Genomic DNA, 15,607 nt, shown 5'->3' on the forward strand with positions numbered 1-15,607 from the left:
TTTTTCTGTACCATAGGTTTTTATCTATTTAACATCAGTGTATGTTTTTTTCTGTCTTTTTTCTGTATGTTTTATTATTATGTTCTTCGATATTTTTCTTGTTCCCTGTAGCTGTTTTACACTGTCTTTTATTTATGTGGAATGTTTTTTATGGATGCAGCATGGGTGGGAACCCGATCCAAATTTCCTACAATGTGGGACGATAAAGTGAATCTTGAATTTTGAATCTTTTGGCAAACTTTGCTCTTTCATCTGACTTTAACTGAATGTACAAAGTGTCTTCTTGAGCCTTGAGGATGTCTCTGCAGTATTAATACTCTGCCTTGCAGATAGTGTGGAGGCACTAGAGCCACTCCAATTTTTTGTACTTCAGTGTTGATTTATTGTAGCATTCAGCATAATACGATACAGTGGCACTTTGATTCCAGGTCTCCCCTTCAGTGGATGGGTAGGGATGAAGGGCAGCTGTGAGCCAGAGGTTTACTTTGGATAATTATATTAATGATGAACCTCATTTTTGATACATCTAGTTAGGGTTGATCAATTTTCCTCCATTTTCAGTCATTGATCGAAAATGGAGGCACTCGTGTAAATCATTGGTGACAGATAAATAGTGTTTTGTGCATTCATTGTGTACTGATATTATGTATTTGTGTTTGTGCGGAGGTGACTGGTGACTTTATAGGGAATGTCGATGTTTTTCTTATTTAAAATAAATTCCATGAAATGACCAAAACCAGCAGTGAACTGATTCTACTATTAACAAGTATTGTCAGTGAAGCCAAAGCCTGTGTACTGTAGCTTATTTCCCTAGGCCATAGAGGTCCATTGTTGTCCAAAAACTATTAAAAACACATGAATGAGCCACACCGTTGCACTGGGCGTATTTATTTTCAGTCCTTGTGCTGTAAAAAACTCAGTCGAGCACCAAATGTCTATTAAACCACGGCCGTTTGAGTAATTTTTGCTCATAACTACAGTGCCCAGCTGTTGCAACCTTTTTTGACTGAAACGACATATGTGATCAGTTTTTAAATTTGACATTCTCAGTGGGAACAATGAGTGCCACAGACGATGCAGGGAAGCCAGAAGTACTGAGAGATGCACAAACGCATTGTTGGTTTTGTTCTTTCTTGGTATCTTGTCAAGCTGTATTCAGTTTTTTTTGTTTCATGGTGTTGCTTTCCTTTCAGTTGCTGTAAAGTGGTTAGACTTTGAATCATCATAATGTAGTTAATTGCAGTCTGCTGCTCTAACACTGCAGAAGTCTCTTCTCCGAGCTGAGTGTAGCTCTAAGGTGGGAGGGTGGGAGACATGGAGCGAAATCATTAATGCCAGCTATTACAAGACAACAGGCAGAGAGGAATTTATCACTGAGATAGAGTGACTGCATAGGAGAGGTCACTTACTGTAGAATGAGAGAGAACTAGTGGTGAGACAGCAGCAGCAGCTTTCTAGCTCAGCCCATCCTCCCTGTGACAGCGCAGCGTTACGTGCTGCCTCTCCGCTTTGTCGTCAGAGCAGCCCCAGCCTCCCGCCCGCGCACAACTCCTCTCTGCTCTGCACCAGAAAGGAGCATCCTCTCCACCCTCCCTCTCTTTCATATCCTCTCTCTCTTTCTCTCTCTCTCTCTCTCTCTCTCTCTCTCTCTCTCTCTCTCTGTCAGTCGGCGTGTCCTCAGAATGAGGTTAGCAGCACCAGTAGCGGCAGCAGCAGCAGTAGATAGAGACAGCAGAGCTACAGTTACTGCAGCAGCCAGGAAAGGCTGTCCTTCAGCCGTGCAACATCTACCGCTGCATTCACCCCTGCCCTGAGAACGCAACGCTCATCCTTGTGCTCTCTTTCTGTGTCTCTCTCTCCTCCTCCCTCACCTTCTGTCCTCTTTGAATTCATCTCTCGAATTCGTCTTTCTCTCTCTCTCTCTCTCTCCCTCTCTCTCTGTAGCAGTGATGGGGAAGACCACCATGTAGAGACAGAGAGGCAACGGAGGCAACAGCAGAATAGCAGCAATGGGAAGCCACACATGGAGCGGGTCTGGACTGCAGCCGTGGTGAGCCTGAGACCTACAGGACTTGCAACCACCATCATTGCACTTCTCAGGACCTGACCACTGGGGCTGTCCGACGCTCACCTGGATGCTCCCAATTTGTGTTTCGTCATCCCCTCCTCTCCTTGTTCTCTGCTGCTCTTTCTCCTCTTCTGTTTCTTCACTTCTCTGATGGTTTTTGGTCTGCTTATATCTGACAGTCTCTCCTGAAACAGAGAAGCTGCTCATCAATTAATCCCCTTGGATCCCCCCCCCCTTTTTAATATCTCAATCTGCCCACTTAACCTACAAGTGGCATTCTTTTTCCTTTTTTGGTTGTTGTTGCCTGCTTGATTCCAATTTTGGATTTTTATTTTGGATGAGACTGAGCTCATCTCTCTGTTGTGCAAGCTTTTTGATTGATCTATAAGCAATAACAAACACTAATCTAACTGACCTGACTAGCTGACATCATGGGGGACATGTCAAACAGCGATTTTTATGCCAAGAACCAAAGAAACGAGGGCAACCATGCAGCGGGCTTCGGCTGCTCGATCATGGATCTGCGCTCGTTGATGGAGCTGCGTGGCACAGAGGCGGTGGTCAAGCTCCAGGAGGACTACGGGGGCGTAGAGGGACTGTGCAGACGACTGAAAACCTCACCCACAGAAGGTGAGTCCCTCTGCTTCTCTGTGTATGTGTGCGTGCGTGGGTGTGTATGTGAATGTGTGTGCAGTGGTGTGTTTCATATGCGGGATCTCATCTTGAGGAATGTGTCCTACTATGTTGTACCGTACATAAGACTGATGGTAGATTTTCATTGGATTCACTATTGATTTGGGTTTGGATTCATTATTTACTTGCAACACCTGCTTTATTTGATATTAAAATCATTGTTAAGAGCACAGACATACACAAACCTTGTAAAGCACCTGGAGAAATGCATAAGCACAGCATCAGAACAGCAGACAGGGGAGGGAGTCCCGTTTGAAGGGACTAATGAAAATTCTTCTCAGCCGGCTAGTGTTTGACCTGTTTAGTATGCATAGAAATCTCTCTGGACAGTTTAGCCCCCCCCCACTCCCCCTCCTCCACTCAAGCCCCCCCACCCTCCCTTGTCATTCTCCTGTCCCGTCAGCCAATCAGCCGTAGCTTTATTAAGGAGCAGGTCTCTGGGGCAACACGGTGAAGGTTTTGGCCACGTGGGATGTTCTGTGGCGTCTGCAAATATGAACTGGGCATGAGTGGAATGAGAAAGCAAAAAATCCAATGTCATACCTGTCTCTTTTTTATTAATTTTCATTTAAAAATATATGGTATATGTTTCCTTACTGCAGTGCAATGCCAATATCTATTTATACTTTTTCTTCCTAACAGTTGTAGGTTAGTTCAGCTGTATTGAAATACAGCATTTTTCTTCATAGAGAAGATTTTCAATAAAAAGATGTGACAAATGCATAGCAGCATAGCATGTGATGGTGTCAGCCCGTTCGTCTACCACAGAATACCTTGAATACACCTTTTTTTTATCACATACTGTACATACCTTAGCTTTGTCATAATATCCTCTAGGCAATTCAAACACTTACACATGCATCTATTATTTAAATGCCCCAACCTGTAATATCTACAAATTGCATTAAAGTAGGATTTTCTGTTGCTTCATCCCCAGCTGCTATTAAAGGGAGAGCACCTGTGAAGCAGCAGCACAGCAAACATACAAAAATTGGACCTCTCTAATGCTTTTACATCTGTGTATTGAATATTTATAACAGCGTTGAAATCATCCACCTCCTCTGGGGTAGGGATCATTGATCAGTATTCATGTAGTGTTACCTGTGTGACATCAGAGGTAACCTGTAACCTTATAGGCTGATGGTCACGGAAGATTGTGTTTCCAGGTCTTCACATCCAATAGCACCACTTCTAAGTAATACCTGCAAGGAGACAACATCACAGAAAACTAGATAAATTCAGAAAATCTTGAGAGAGAGTTGAATAAAAATGGGATGGAATAGAACACTGGCATTGACAGCGGATAGAGTGCCTTTTGCTCATCACCATATTTGCAACACCAGAGTAAAACATGCCTGCAGTGTTACAGCGATACTGAAATGAAACTAAATGTGAACCAGCAATAAAATTATCATAATGGACATAAAATTATAATTTCATTTTTCTCACGAGCATCCCGATTGGATACACAAACATTACATTTTATCAGCATGCTGAACACTAACTGAGAATCACAGCCTCCAGACTTGCAATAAAACTAAAATTGAAGTAATTTAACTTCTGAAATAGAAACAGGAAAATTATAATTATTAACATGCTAACTGCTATTGGTAATTTTTTGCTTTCAGTTGTTGAGTCATAATTACTCGATGCAACACATTTTAAACATTTATTATATTCTCAAAACAATAATTTCTTATTGCAAATTATGTTTAAGTTATTCTGTATCACAGACAAAAAAAACTTCCTTTTTGAAATGTCCAATGGGAAAAATAATAATAGTAAAAGAACACAGAAGAAAAACAGGAAAACATTGCTCTAAGGAGCAGTTCAGAAGTAAGTAAGTAATTAACTTTATTTATGTAACACCTTTCAAGAGCAGAGACATCACAAAGTGTTTCACAGAGGAAATAAAGCATAAACATACATACAGACATAAAACACAATAAAAAACAGAATAAATAGAAAATAGAAAATTACCCAAAGACAAATCTGAACAAATGCTTTTTAAAGGTGTCCACAGTGTTTGTTTTAAGTTTACTGGTTGTTCCAGGAACAACCAGAATGTATCTAAAGGCCATGCTCTGCCAACTGGATTATTATTTATATATTTTATATATATATATATATATATATATTATCTAAACATTACCACAATTGTGCTCCATTAATTATATTCAGATATGTGAAATTCATTGGATTTACATATCATTGTGTGAAGATTTTGGCCGCATGGGATGGAAAATGAAGAACATAAATCTATTATGTTTTGGTAAAGATCTTTCTCTACTGCTAACAAGCAGGATGCTTCTCTTCTCTCATCCCTGGTTATAATTATTAATTGTTTTACTTAATTATTTTATCTCTCACTGGAACCTGCAATAAGTGGAAACTGAGTAATGGTATCTGGTGCTATTTGCATTAGTGATCCCAGGTGTTTCTATGTTTATGCTGTGTGGGTCCTCTAGTGTGCTGTGTGTCTGTGTGTGGTTGCTCCACAGAACATATGTTACCTCAGAAATATGATCGTGGTAATTATCCTTGAAGGTATTCTGTATTGCTTGCTGTCATCATGTGTGTTGTGTGTAATCTCTATGTGTCCCAGGGGCCTGTGTTTGATGGTAAGAGGCCCTGAGCACGGTTGACCTATTAACCCCACATACTATAGCCTATACCAGCCCTTTCACATGATACTAACAGTTCATGAATGGCTATAGCCCATTATGCAGCATAAATGCATAATGGCTCTGTAAGTATAGAAATGCAACCAACGAAGAGGTTGCACTCTTGACTACATGCATTTAGACACACCAGGCACAAGGCTACTGCCGCATTGTTGCTACAGTACATAAAACTGTAAAAATTTGGTCCAGCAGTGAGACATTTGAGAACCTGTTTATTTATCTAATAAGAAATTAAAGTTATTAGTAAATAACCATACTCTGGCCTTAGGGTTCGAGTATACAGCGCTCACTACATTTCTAAGCAGAGCAATAGGAGAATAAATGAAAGACTGAGGACCGCTACAGCACAATAACTCCCACACGATACCTACTGAAATATGTACATGATAATCAGAAAGGAAACAGTATAGCACATACAATATAATAGCCACGGTTTGGGGAAACATGTCTCTATTGTTAACAATTAGAACTTTTTTAGGAACTAGAAGCTTCCTTCTACACATTAAGGTTTAATGACCCCAATGGATGCATAATTTCTATAACCCAAAGAGGAGAAATGTCATACATAAATTAAAGATTAAAAAGTAAAAATCCTTTTTTAAATCAAAATCGCATGAGATAGCTTGATACACCCTGATGATGATGAAATGAATGCCGATTAAGTGGCACATCTCAGCATGCAAGGATTCTCTGTCTCTTACCCTTCAATTTTCTCAGTAGCCTGGTTCCTTGTACTGTATACCTGCACCCAGGATGTAGTTACCTATGTGTTGCCTTGTAGGTGACTGCAGGGTGAAGAAGCTAGCATTTCCCTCAGGCAGCCAGCGGGTGAATAGTATGAGTCATTCAGAGGCCAGATGGGATGTCAAGCTAAAGCTTAGTTTCCGAGAAGAGACGCCAGGAAGCTGCTCGGGGTATGACCTGCTTCTTGTGAGATAGGAGAAAAAAGACGTTTGGTGCTGACAGTACAATTATTTTCTCAAGAGACGGTAGAAAGCTTCAGCACATCAGTAGGTCCTCCTGGGTGGGGAGCAAGGAATTGCGAGAGAGTGCTCAGGACGTAGCTGTTCCTCGAGGGCTGGGAGGATAAAGAGGTGCTTAGGGCATTGATAGTCTTTGATGTTGTGAGAACAGGAGGGTAGGAGGGTACTTAGCAAGACGTTGCCGGTAAGGAAAAATAAATATAGGTACCACATTGGGAAACGCATTATATACAAAGAGTCTGTCCACCTCAAAATGCCTGTAATTTTTACTAAAATAACATTTAAAATATGCATCACTACAGCATGCATACTGAATTATGGATGCAGATTATGTATTTGTCTCATAAAGGAATTACAACAGTTCTGTGAATTTTCAGTAGTGTACAGAATGTCCTATATCATCATACAAAGAAGAAAATCAAAAGACACCCCTAAAAGATGAAACTCATGGCTATCATACCTTTTTATAATTTCAGTTCACTGTCTGAAGAGTTGTACATCGGTACGACTTCTCAAACCAAGGTGATGGGCTGAATCACTATCTCATGCATGAGAGACAGTGCTAAATACTTACTATACAGCAGTACCTTTAAATGGCCAATATGAGTTACAAGTTGTTGTTTTTTTAATAACTTATAATATAGACTGATCCCTCAATGTCATATCCTCACCCTTGCACATTTTACTTCTAATGTTATTCTTTGGCCTCTAAAAAATCACCAAGCTTCATTTCAGTCTCCCTGCTACTTCAGTCTCCTCTCCATCTCCCCTTGGCCTTTGGTTCATGATTTGATTCCCACTGCACATAGGCACACCTCCTCCACCACCTACTGACTGTGAACACCAGGAGTTCTGATGAAGGCTGTAACAGATGTTTACCGTTACCTTAACCAACACCACATCAAAAATGTAATGTTTTAAACTAAAAGGGGACCTATTATGCTCATTTCCAGCTCTATATTTTATTCTGGGACTCCACTAGAGTAGCTTTGCATGATTCACCGTTCAAAAAACTCTTTATTTATCTTACACTGGCCCTTTATGTAGCCCCTCAGTACAGCCTCTGTCTCTTAACAGGCAGTCTTAGCTCCTGACTCTTTAAGGCCCCCCCTCCTGATGAGCCCACTATGTTCTGATTTGCCAGCTTTCTGGAAGCCTGCCGAGGGGCAGCCATATCAGAGTTGTGTTAAATTACCGCCGATGCAAACCTAACATTTCCTGCTTTACTGCTTCATATTAAAAGCTTTTAAATGACTAAATAATGGAAGACTTTTGTTGTGAAGAATTCACAGGAAATGAAACGTGTTCCTCACCGAATTAGCAGAGCTTCATTATGGTGGTGCTAAAAACCAGTCAACACAACAAGATATGGGTATATTTGGAGCTCTTTGTTCAGCAGATCAGTTAGAAATAATGCAGGGAGGAATAGTAAAAGCAGAAACAGCCACAGTGAGATGTTTGATGAAGAGCTGCAGACGACCAGCATAACTCCCACTTATTTTACCCCTGCCATGCTGTGTAATGGAAAAACACACAGCTTGCCAGCTAGACTCGGGTCATGGCTCTGCGTGACTACTCCTAAAACAATGGAAAAATGCGATAATGTTAGCAGAGCAGAGCAGTGAACTCTTGTCCTGTGTGGGGAGCAGATGACCATGTACAGAAGTCCATCATGAGCCGATGTTAGCTTGGGCTAAAAGTAGAAAAAACCATTGGAAACCGAGTGTTCAGAGCAGTCTGAAGCTGGTGCTTTTTGTTCACAGGGATTACTTCTACATATGTTGACCTCATTATTTGAAACTTTGGCCACATTAAAATGAACATCTGACATACAACCTACATTTAATCATGTAACCCTGAATAATGACATCTCCATCTCATGTCTCCCAAATTTTTTTGCTCATCTTCTTCACCCCATAGATTGTTTACTTGGAAGTTATTTCAGGCTCATGTAGTTCCAGAAGTAAAAGTTGAAGGAGAATATTTATAACACATCACATAGGTGCAGGGCTATTAAAAAGTAAAATCAATGAAACGGTAATGCCTGCACACTTACTCCAAAATTTAATCTGAACAACGCTTTGATCCTACGCGGATCTTCAACAGGTCAGAATGACTGAACAACTTTGTGGGCAACTTTGTAAAATATTCAGTTCTTTGATTAAAAGGTCAAAGGTACATGTCTGTGTACATAAAAATGTATGGACAGAAGTTAACTATGACTCATACTGCGCATTTTGTTATGAAACATGTAATTATCGAGTTAGAATTCTGTTGCGTGTGTTGCTAATGTCGAACGGAAGCTAAAGTTTACACTTTGTAGAAACCTTATAATAAATTTAGCAGCATAAATCAGTTCACTCTTGGATCCTCCATCAAATTTGGATGCATTTGGCAACTATGGTACCAGTTGTTGTTACCAATTGCAACAACTAAACATTTTGAATTTGCTACAGCTCTGATGTGAGCCTCTGACTGGCTTTTTCTCCATTGCAACGGTGGCTGAAAACGTTTTTGGTCAGAAAGGTAGTTTTAGTAGTAATAAAATAGAAAAAGAATAAAATAAACATACATACAGACATAACATAAATCTATAGGATGGTTAAATTATCCATGATGTCTGACTTAAAGCTGACGTGTGGAGTTTTCTCATAAACAAACAGAAATTATGTTTAAATTAAGTGTTACCAAAATGCATCCCTGAGGTCTAACAAACATATTGAATGCATTTCCTCCCTCACAAAACATTTGCAAAGCTGACTTTTGTTAAAAGTTTAAAACCTGCATTGTTTACATCCATGTTTACTAGCTTGCAGTCTTTTTCTTCCCTGCCTTTTGTTGGCGCATTGCTGCGTTTCTTGGCACATTAAAGCCACCTGCAGATAATTGGAATAGTGTGAAACCATTGGCAGTGCTGTGTATCACGTGTACATGAGACAAACAAAACGGGGACCCTCTCATAAATAAACAAATGAACTGCTCTGCAGGGCACCTTTAAATTTCTCTCACTTCCTCCCTATCTTTGTCCCCCTCTACCTCTCCTTCCTGTCCCCTCAAGACCTCGTCCTCATCAACCCTCCCACCTCCCATTTTTCTCTCTCACCACACCTTACCTCTTCTCCTTTCTCTGTCTCCTCTCTGTCCTCTGCTCCCATTTCTATTTCTGTGTGCTGGTCGGCTGCTGGTATCCCAATGGGCCACTGTACAGCGTAGCCTAAATAGACCTGCTCTACATCTATAACCTTCATCATCTCTCTCTTTTCTACTCTCACTTCTAATGCTCAGTTAGTAACATTGTGATAGTGCTGCAAAAGTAGCACACCATTTTAAAAGATTGATATGTTTTAACTTTTGTTTGTACCTAAACTGGTGGAAAATTTTATTAACAAGATATAGATGTTGATTTTTGATTGATATTAATCAGATTATCTTTGTTGAAAGAGAGACAATATTTAATGATGATTTTATCAAAGACAATAAAGATAATAAATAAAGATAATATTTTTTACCATTATTAATCATTCAATTTCAGCAATATAATACGTGGTAAGTTTTGACAGGTGGAAAAAATGGCTTGCAGAAATGCAGGTCACTATGAATTGATTGAGGACAGTTGTGTTTATAGCAAATCCCATAGGGGAATGCTCCTACATTGCTTTTTGTGGCAGTAATGACAGTGGTGGATGGTGGCCAGATGATACATAATACACAATACTTGTATTTCTCCTGGGAGAAGCTTGTTGATGGTTCTTGTGTAAACAGTCCACTCATTGACGTTAACACTTGACTTGTTTATCAGAATTTGATTCAAAACCACACACTCACCAATCCCCAAATGCCTCCACACAAACACACTTACAGTACAGCATCGGGTCTCACACAGAAATCTATTGATCTGTAACCAGTGATTTGGATGTTTACATCCATTTTTCTTAAGTGACATTGCCCTGATTCATGTCCATTGCTCAAGGACACAGATGTAGTGGTGTGTATACGTGTGTAGTTGGCAGAAAATGTAGACAGAGAAGTAAAAGAAAATGAATTGGAGCTATAGCAGGAGAAAGAAAGAAGATTTGCTAAAATAAGGATGACCAAGAAACATTATTCCTGCCTCTTTCTTCATGTCTATGAAGCAACTCCAAGGGTCAGATGTGTATAAAATTAGTAAACTAATCCTTAATTAGTATGTTTATCTTTCTATTTCTCTATTCTGCTGTTTGTTTGATAGCCGCCTCCTCCCACAGATGCGGTTGTCCACCTAGTATCATTTTTGTAGTTCCCCTCTTTAATATCTGTACTGTGCTATGCTGCTATTACTCTTCTTATTCCTCCTACATATCTCACTTGCTGTGTTCTGTACTGGTCCCATGACGAGGCCTTTATGAATTCTATACATAACTCGGGAAACTGTTTGCCCCACTCATTTTATCCACCTCTTCTCACCTTCTCCTTTCGAGTTTGGTTTATACACCCTTTCTGCTCTCTTCTTTTCCTTCATTTACACCCATCTTTGCCCTGTTTTCCTTCTAATCTTTTGTCATCCCTCCCTTGAAATAAAGTGTACATTTCAGTCTGCGTGCTTCGACATTTCTACACATCGTATTCTCGACCCTGTTGTTCCTTCTCCACCTCTCCTCTGTTCTTCTAGTCTGTTTATCACTCATCCTACCTCTCCTCCTTGCTCCCTTTCTTTTCCACCCTCCCTCCATCCCTCCCTGATGATCATACTAATCGCGTCCTCCAGTCACAGCACCACGAGCGCGTTCCCCTCTGATGCAGTCTATTTAATCTCTGTCCCACAAGGGATCTCTCACATGGAGCTGCTGTCTCTTTAATAAGGACAATTTCTCCTGCTCTGCAACTCCTCTCCTCCTCTCCTCTTCTCCTCCTCTCGTTTCTGTCCTCCTCTCTCCTCCCCTCCCCCAGTGGCTCTGTAAAAAGGATAGAAGAGGTAGAAAAAGAGAGAATGAAATAGGAGGCAGTGAAGAAGGGAGATGGCTCTCAGAGGACAGATTATAAATGATACACAGCCATTTTGCTCTGTGAGGGAGCAAAACCACATTGTAGGTAGACACACACACAGACACAAATACACACCACTACTCACACAGGTGTTCTTCTGCAGTGTAGTAGCAGTGACCTTGAGGCAGGCTGAAGCAGCATTATGGCTCATCGGTCAATCACTCTGCAACAGAACTCTACCGATCAGCCACAACATTAAAACCACTGACAGGTGAAGTGAATAACATTGATTATCTCGTTACAATGGCACCTGTCAAGGGTTGGGATATATTAGGCAGCAAGTGAACAGTCAGTTCTTGAATTTGGAGTGCTGGAAGCAGGAAAAATGGGTAAGCATAAGGATGATTGACTTTGACAAGGGCCAAATTGTGATGGCTAGACGACTGGGTCAGAGCATCTCCAAAATGGCAGGTCTTGTGGGATGTTCCTGGTATGCAGTGGTCAGTACCTACCAAAAGTGGTCCAAGGAAGGACAAGCTGTAAACTGGCGACAGGGTCATGGGCATTTTAGGCTCACTGATAGGTGTGGGGAGTGAGGGTTAACCCGTCTGGTCCGATCCCACAGAAGAGCTACTGTAGCACAAATTGCTGAAAAGTTAATGCTGGCTATGATAGACAGGTGTACGAACACACAGTGCATCCCACTTTGCTGTGTATTGGGCTGCGTTGCCACAGACCAGTCAGAGTGCCCATGCTGACCCCTGTCCACCACCAAAAGCGCCTACAATGGGCATGTGAGCATCAGAACTGGACCATGGAACAATGGAAGAAGGTGGCCTGGTCTGATGAATCACATTTTCTTTTACATCATGTGGACAGTCGGGTACATGTGCGTCATTTATCTGGAGAACATAAGGCAACAGGATGCACTATGGGAAGATGGCAAGCCAGCGGAGGCAGTGTGATGCTCTGGGCAATGTTCTGCTGGGAAACCTTGGGTCCTGGCAGTCATGTCGATGTTACATGTACATGTACATGACATGTACCACCTACTTAAACATTGTTGCAGACCAAGTACACCCCGTCATGGCAACAGTATTCCAGGATTGCAGTGGCCTCTTTCAGTAGGATAATGCGCCCTTCTACACTGCAAAAATTATTCAGGAATGGTTTGAGGAACATGACAAAGAGTTCAAGGAGTTGCCTTGGCCTCCAAAGTCCCAAGATCTCAGTCCGATCAAGCAAGCATCTGGGATGTGCTGGAAAAACAAGTCTGATACATGGAGGCCCCACCTCACAACTTAAAGCACTTAAAGGATCTGCTGCTAATGTCTTGGTGCCAGATAGCAGAGGACACCTTCTGAAGTCTTTTAGAGTTCTGCGTCAAAGGGTCAGAGCTGTTTTAGCAGGTTAGGGTTTTAATGTTGTGGCTGATCGATATATGCAATATTAAGAAGATGTATTAGGGAAAGAAAGTCTTAAGGAGCAGTTCAGCTGATACATTTCTTTGATATGACTTTAAGTTGTCACTCGTTATTTATTGTGAATTCATTTGTTAATGTTTTTAGATCAGTTAGTATAATTCACAAATGAAAATAACTTGTAAGAATGTGGGTTACTAGAATGTAAGCACACAGTTGAAAGAATCTCTGGTTGGTGTTTATCCTCTGCCAAAGGACTTGCTTTGTCTTTGTAGTTTGATCTTTAAAGCTACAGTCCATAACTTTCTGCAGGTTCAAACTAAAGCAAAGATGACAAAGTGTCTATTGTTGCTTTTTTTTTCTTTTTGGTATGCAGAGACAACAGTTAAATGGAAAGAAATGAAAGTTTGGCATCTTGAAGTTGACAGGCACAAGCAAACAAACCTCATTTTAACTGTGTCGTCTATGTTTTATAACACACCATGGTAGAGATGCATAAAACAATGTATTAATGCAAAAGCATTACAGATTTTAGCTTTAATTAATCATAAAAAACCCATCCCACAGAGTAATTCTACCTGTCATCAAAAAAACATGAGGAAAAATAACCTTTTAGTGTATGAATGATTTACTGCACTAACATTTGAATCTGCAAGCTTGATAGCTTACTGTAAATTGAAAAGCCTTTCATCCTTCATCACTGACTTGCCAACAATTAAAACTGCAACATTCATGGCTTGATATAAAACAGAAAACCAAGAAAGCTTTCCCAACCTGTCAACCCAAAAGGTAATTTTGTTTATGCAGCTTCCTACTCATCTACTAAGCATTAATAAAGAATTTATTCACCAATGATAACATTTTTAGTGACAACCTATGAACCTTATGTATACCTAATTGCAAAGTATGCCTTGTAGCAAAGCTGTGCCAGTGTTTTTTAATGTGGCATATTACAAAAAGATGAGCAGGTGTAGGGAAAAAATAATAATGGCTTGTGAACATTTCCACTGGGATGTGTTGTGAAGTGCAATCACTTCTCAGATGCTTAGGCTTTCATATCAGAGTTTGATTACTGTCTCTGGAGAAGTACACAGTGGGCTGGTTTCCCAGACAGGGATTAAACAAAGTCTTGGACTAAAACAAAATTTATATCCATTATTCACTGAAATGCATTTTTAGTCTAGAACTAGGCCTAATCCTTGTTCGAAAAATTGGTCTTGAATGTACAAAATATGAGGAAACTATGCCTCTTTTTTTATGAAATACTGGTTGATATCAATTTAAAAGCCTTATGACAAAGATACAAAGGAGGGAGAATCTACAAAGCTACAGAGCTTTTACATGTTGTAACCATTTGCATATTGGTCAAGGTCAAACAGCAACACAAGCAAGCAACAATATTATTTATGTAATGCATGTTTTGTGTAATATGGTAGTTGTTTTATTGAGGCAGTGAGAACTTTCTCCTAATAAATCCCAGCTTGTCAGAGGGACCGTTCGACAGACGGATATGTAAGACAGACAGACACACAAATTCTGGACATGGCCGGCAGTGAAGTCAGCTGTCCCAAGAGATGCCTGACTGAATTAAGAGGACAGATGCCAAAAACCAGACTCTATTGGCCTGTTCCCATGGAGCCCGGTGCTGACTCACAGCAGTATACAGTATGTCTGCCTGTGTGAGTGTATACTTTAGTGTACAGAGTGAAAATGTAAAAATACATGTGATTGTCTTGGTAACCCAGTGCTGACAAAACAACATACTGTATGTGCTCAGTAAACTTTCCTTGTGCGAATCTTTAAGCTATACTTGAATTTTAAGGTTTTTTTAGATCATTTGAGATATTAAACATGCAGTTATTCCATGTAAAACAATCCAGTTATCACTTCACATTACATATGAAATTACAGATTATCATGATGGTCTAGGCATTTCACATCTGGTCTAATCATGTTATTATGATCATCTTTTAAGCATGCAGGAACAGTGATTGACATGTGCAGTGAAATACAACATTTTTCTCTTGGCTGCCCTGGCTTTGAGATGCTTGGTGATGTAATGCTAAAAACATTGTTATCAAGGCCAGAAATTAAATCTGCCCTTTTCATATTTGCTTGGAGTGGTATGATTCTCTCTCCATGTTTTTCATACTTTAAAGTAATTTTAACTACATTTTAGCTGAAAGTCTTAGTCAGAGGAAAGGTGTCTTGCTCAAGGGCACTTGAGGGACAGGTGGCTGTTGAACCTGTGACCCCCCAGTTCGAAAACAACTTCTCCAGCACCAGGCCACCAGACCACCTCATTATTTTTTACCAGCCTGCCCGGAAAGTCTGTCGTTCGATAAGTGAGTCACACAAACACACAGTGCCGGAAACTGACATCTCAAAACTCTTCCTTGTCCCAGGTTGCTGTCATACATCAACATCCAGCCCTTGTCCTCTGAAATGTCCTGAATCTGAACTGGCTGCTGGAAGCCAGCAGTATGGATAGCGAGTTGACAGGCGTGGCGATACTTTTAGCTGGATATGCAGAGTCCCAGGCTATAACAGGCTTGTTTCTCTCCATGTCAGCTCTTTTCCTGAGTTGACCTCTCTCCTCTCTCTTCTCCCGCTGTGGGGCAGAACAAGGGTGGTACCAGTGCTGCCAAGACAGACAGACAGCGTTTCCTTCTCAAGGGCACATGAATAGATACAGTCTTGGACCAGATCCAACCCTACCTTGCTCAAGGGCACAAAGCAGCTATCTTTCAACTTAGAGTTCACACATACTGTATAGCAGAAGAAATTAACAGGAAC

At 40.6% G+C, this 15,607-nt stretch overlaps 1 protein-coding gene across 10 annotated transcripts in view; it reads left to right on the forward strand.

Annotated features, from left to right (window-relative positions):
* atp2b2 (ATPase plasma membrane Ca2+ transporting 2) overlaps positions 1-15,607 on the forward strand; it is a 152,576-nt gene that overhangs the window by 74,104 nt on the left and 62,865 nt on the right. For all 10 annotated transcript variants that reach the window (XM_044348949.1, XM_044348954.1, XM_044348952.1 and 7 more), the window contains exon 2: positions 1,945-2,698. In XM_044348949.1, the coding sequence (XP_044204884.1) occupies positions 2,500-2,698 (199 nt within the window). In that variant the 5' untranslated portion in view covers positions 1,945-2,499. The remainder of the gene's footprint in view (positions 1-1,944; positions 2,699-15,607) is intronic.

This window comes from Thunnus albacares, chromosome 4, assembly GCF_914725855.1.
Source record: "Thunnus albacares chromosome 4, fThuAlb1.1, whole genome shotgun sequence".
In the NCBI taxonomy this organism is placed as follows: Eukaryota; Metazoa; Chordata; class Actinopteri; order Scombriformes; family Scombridae; genus Thunnus; species Thunnus albacares.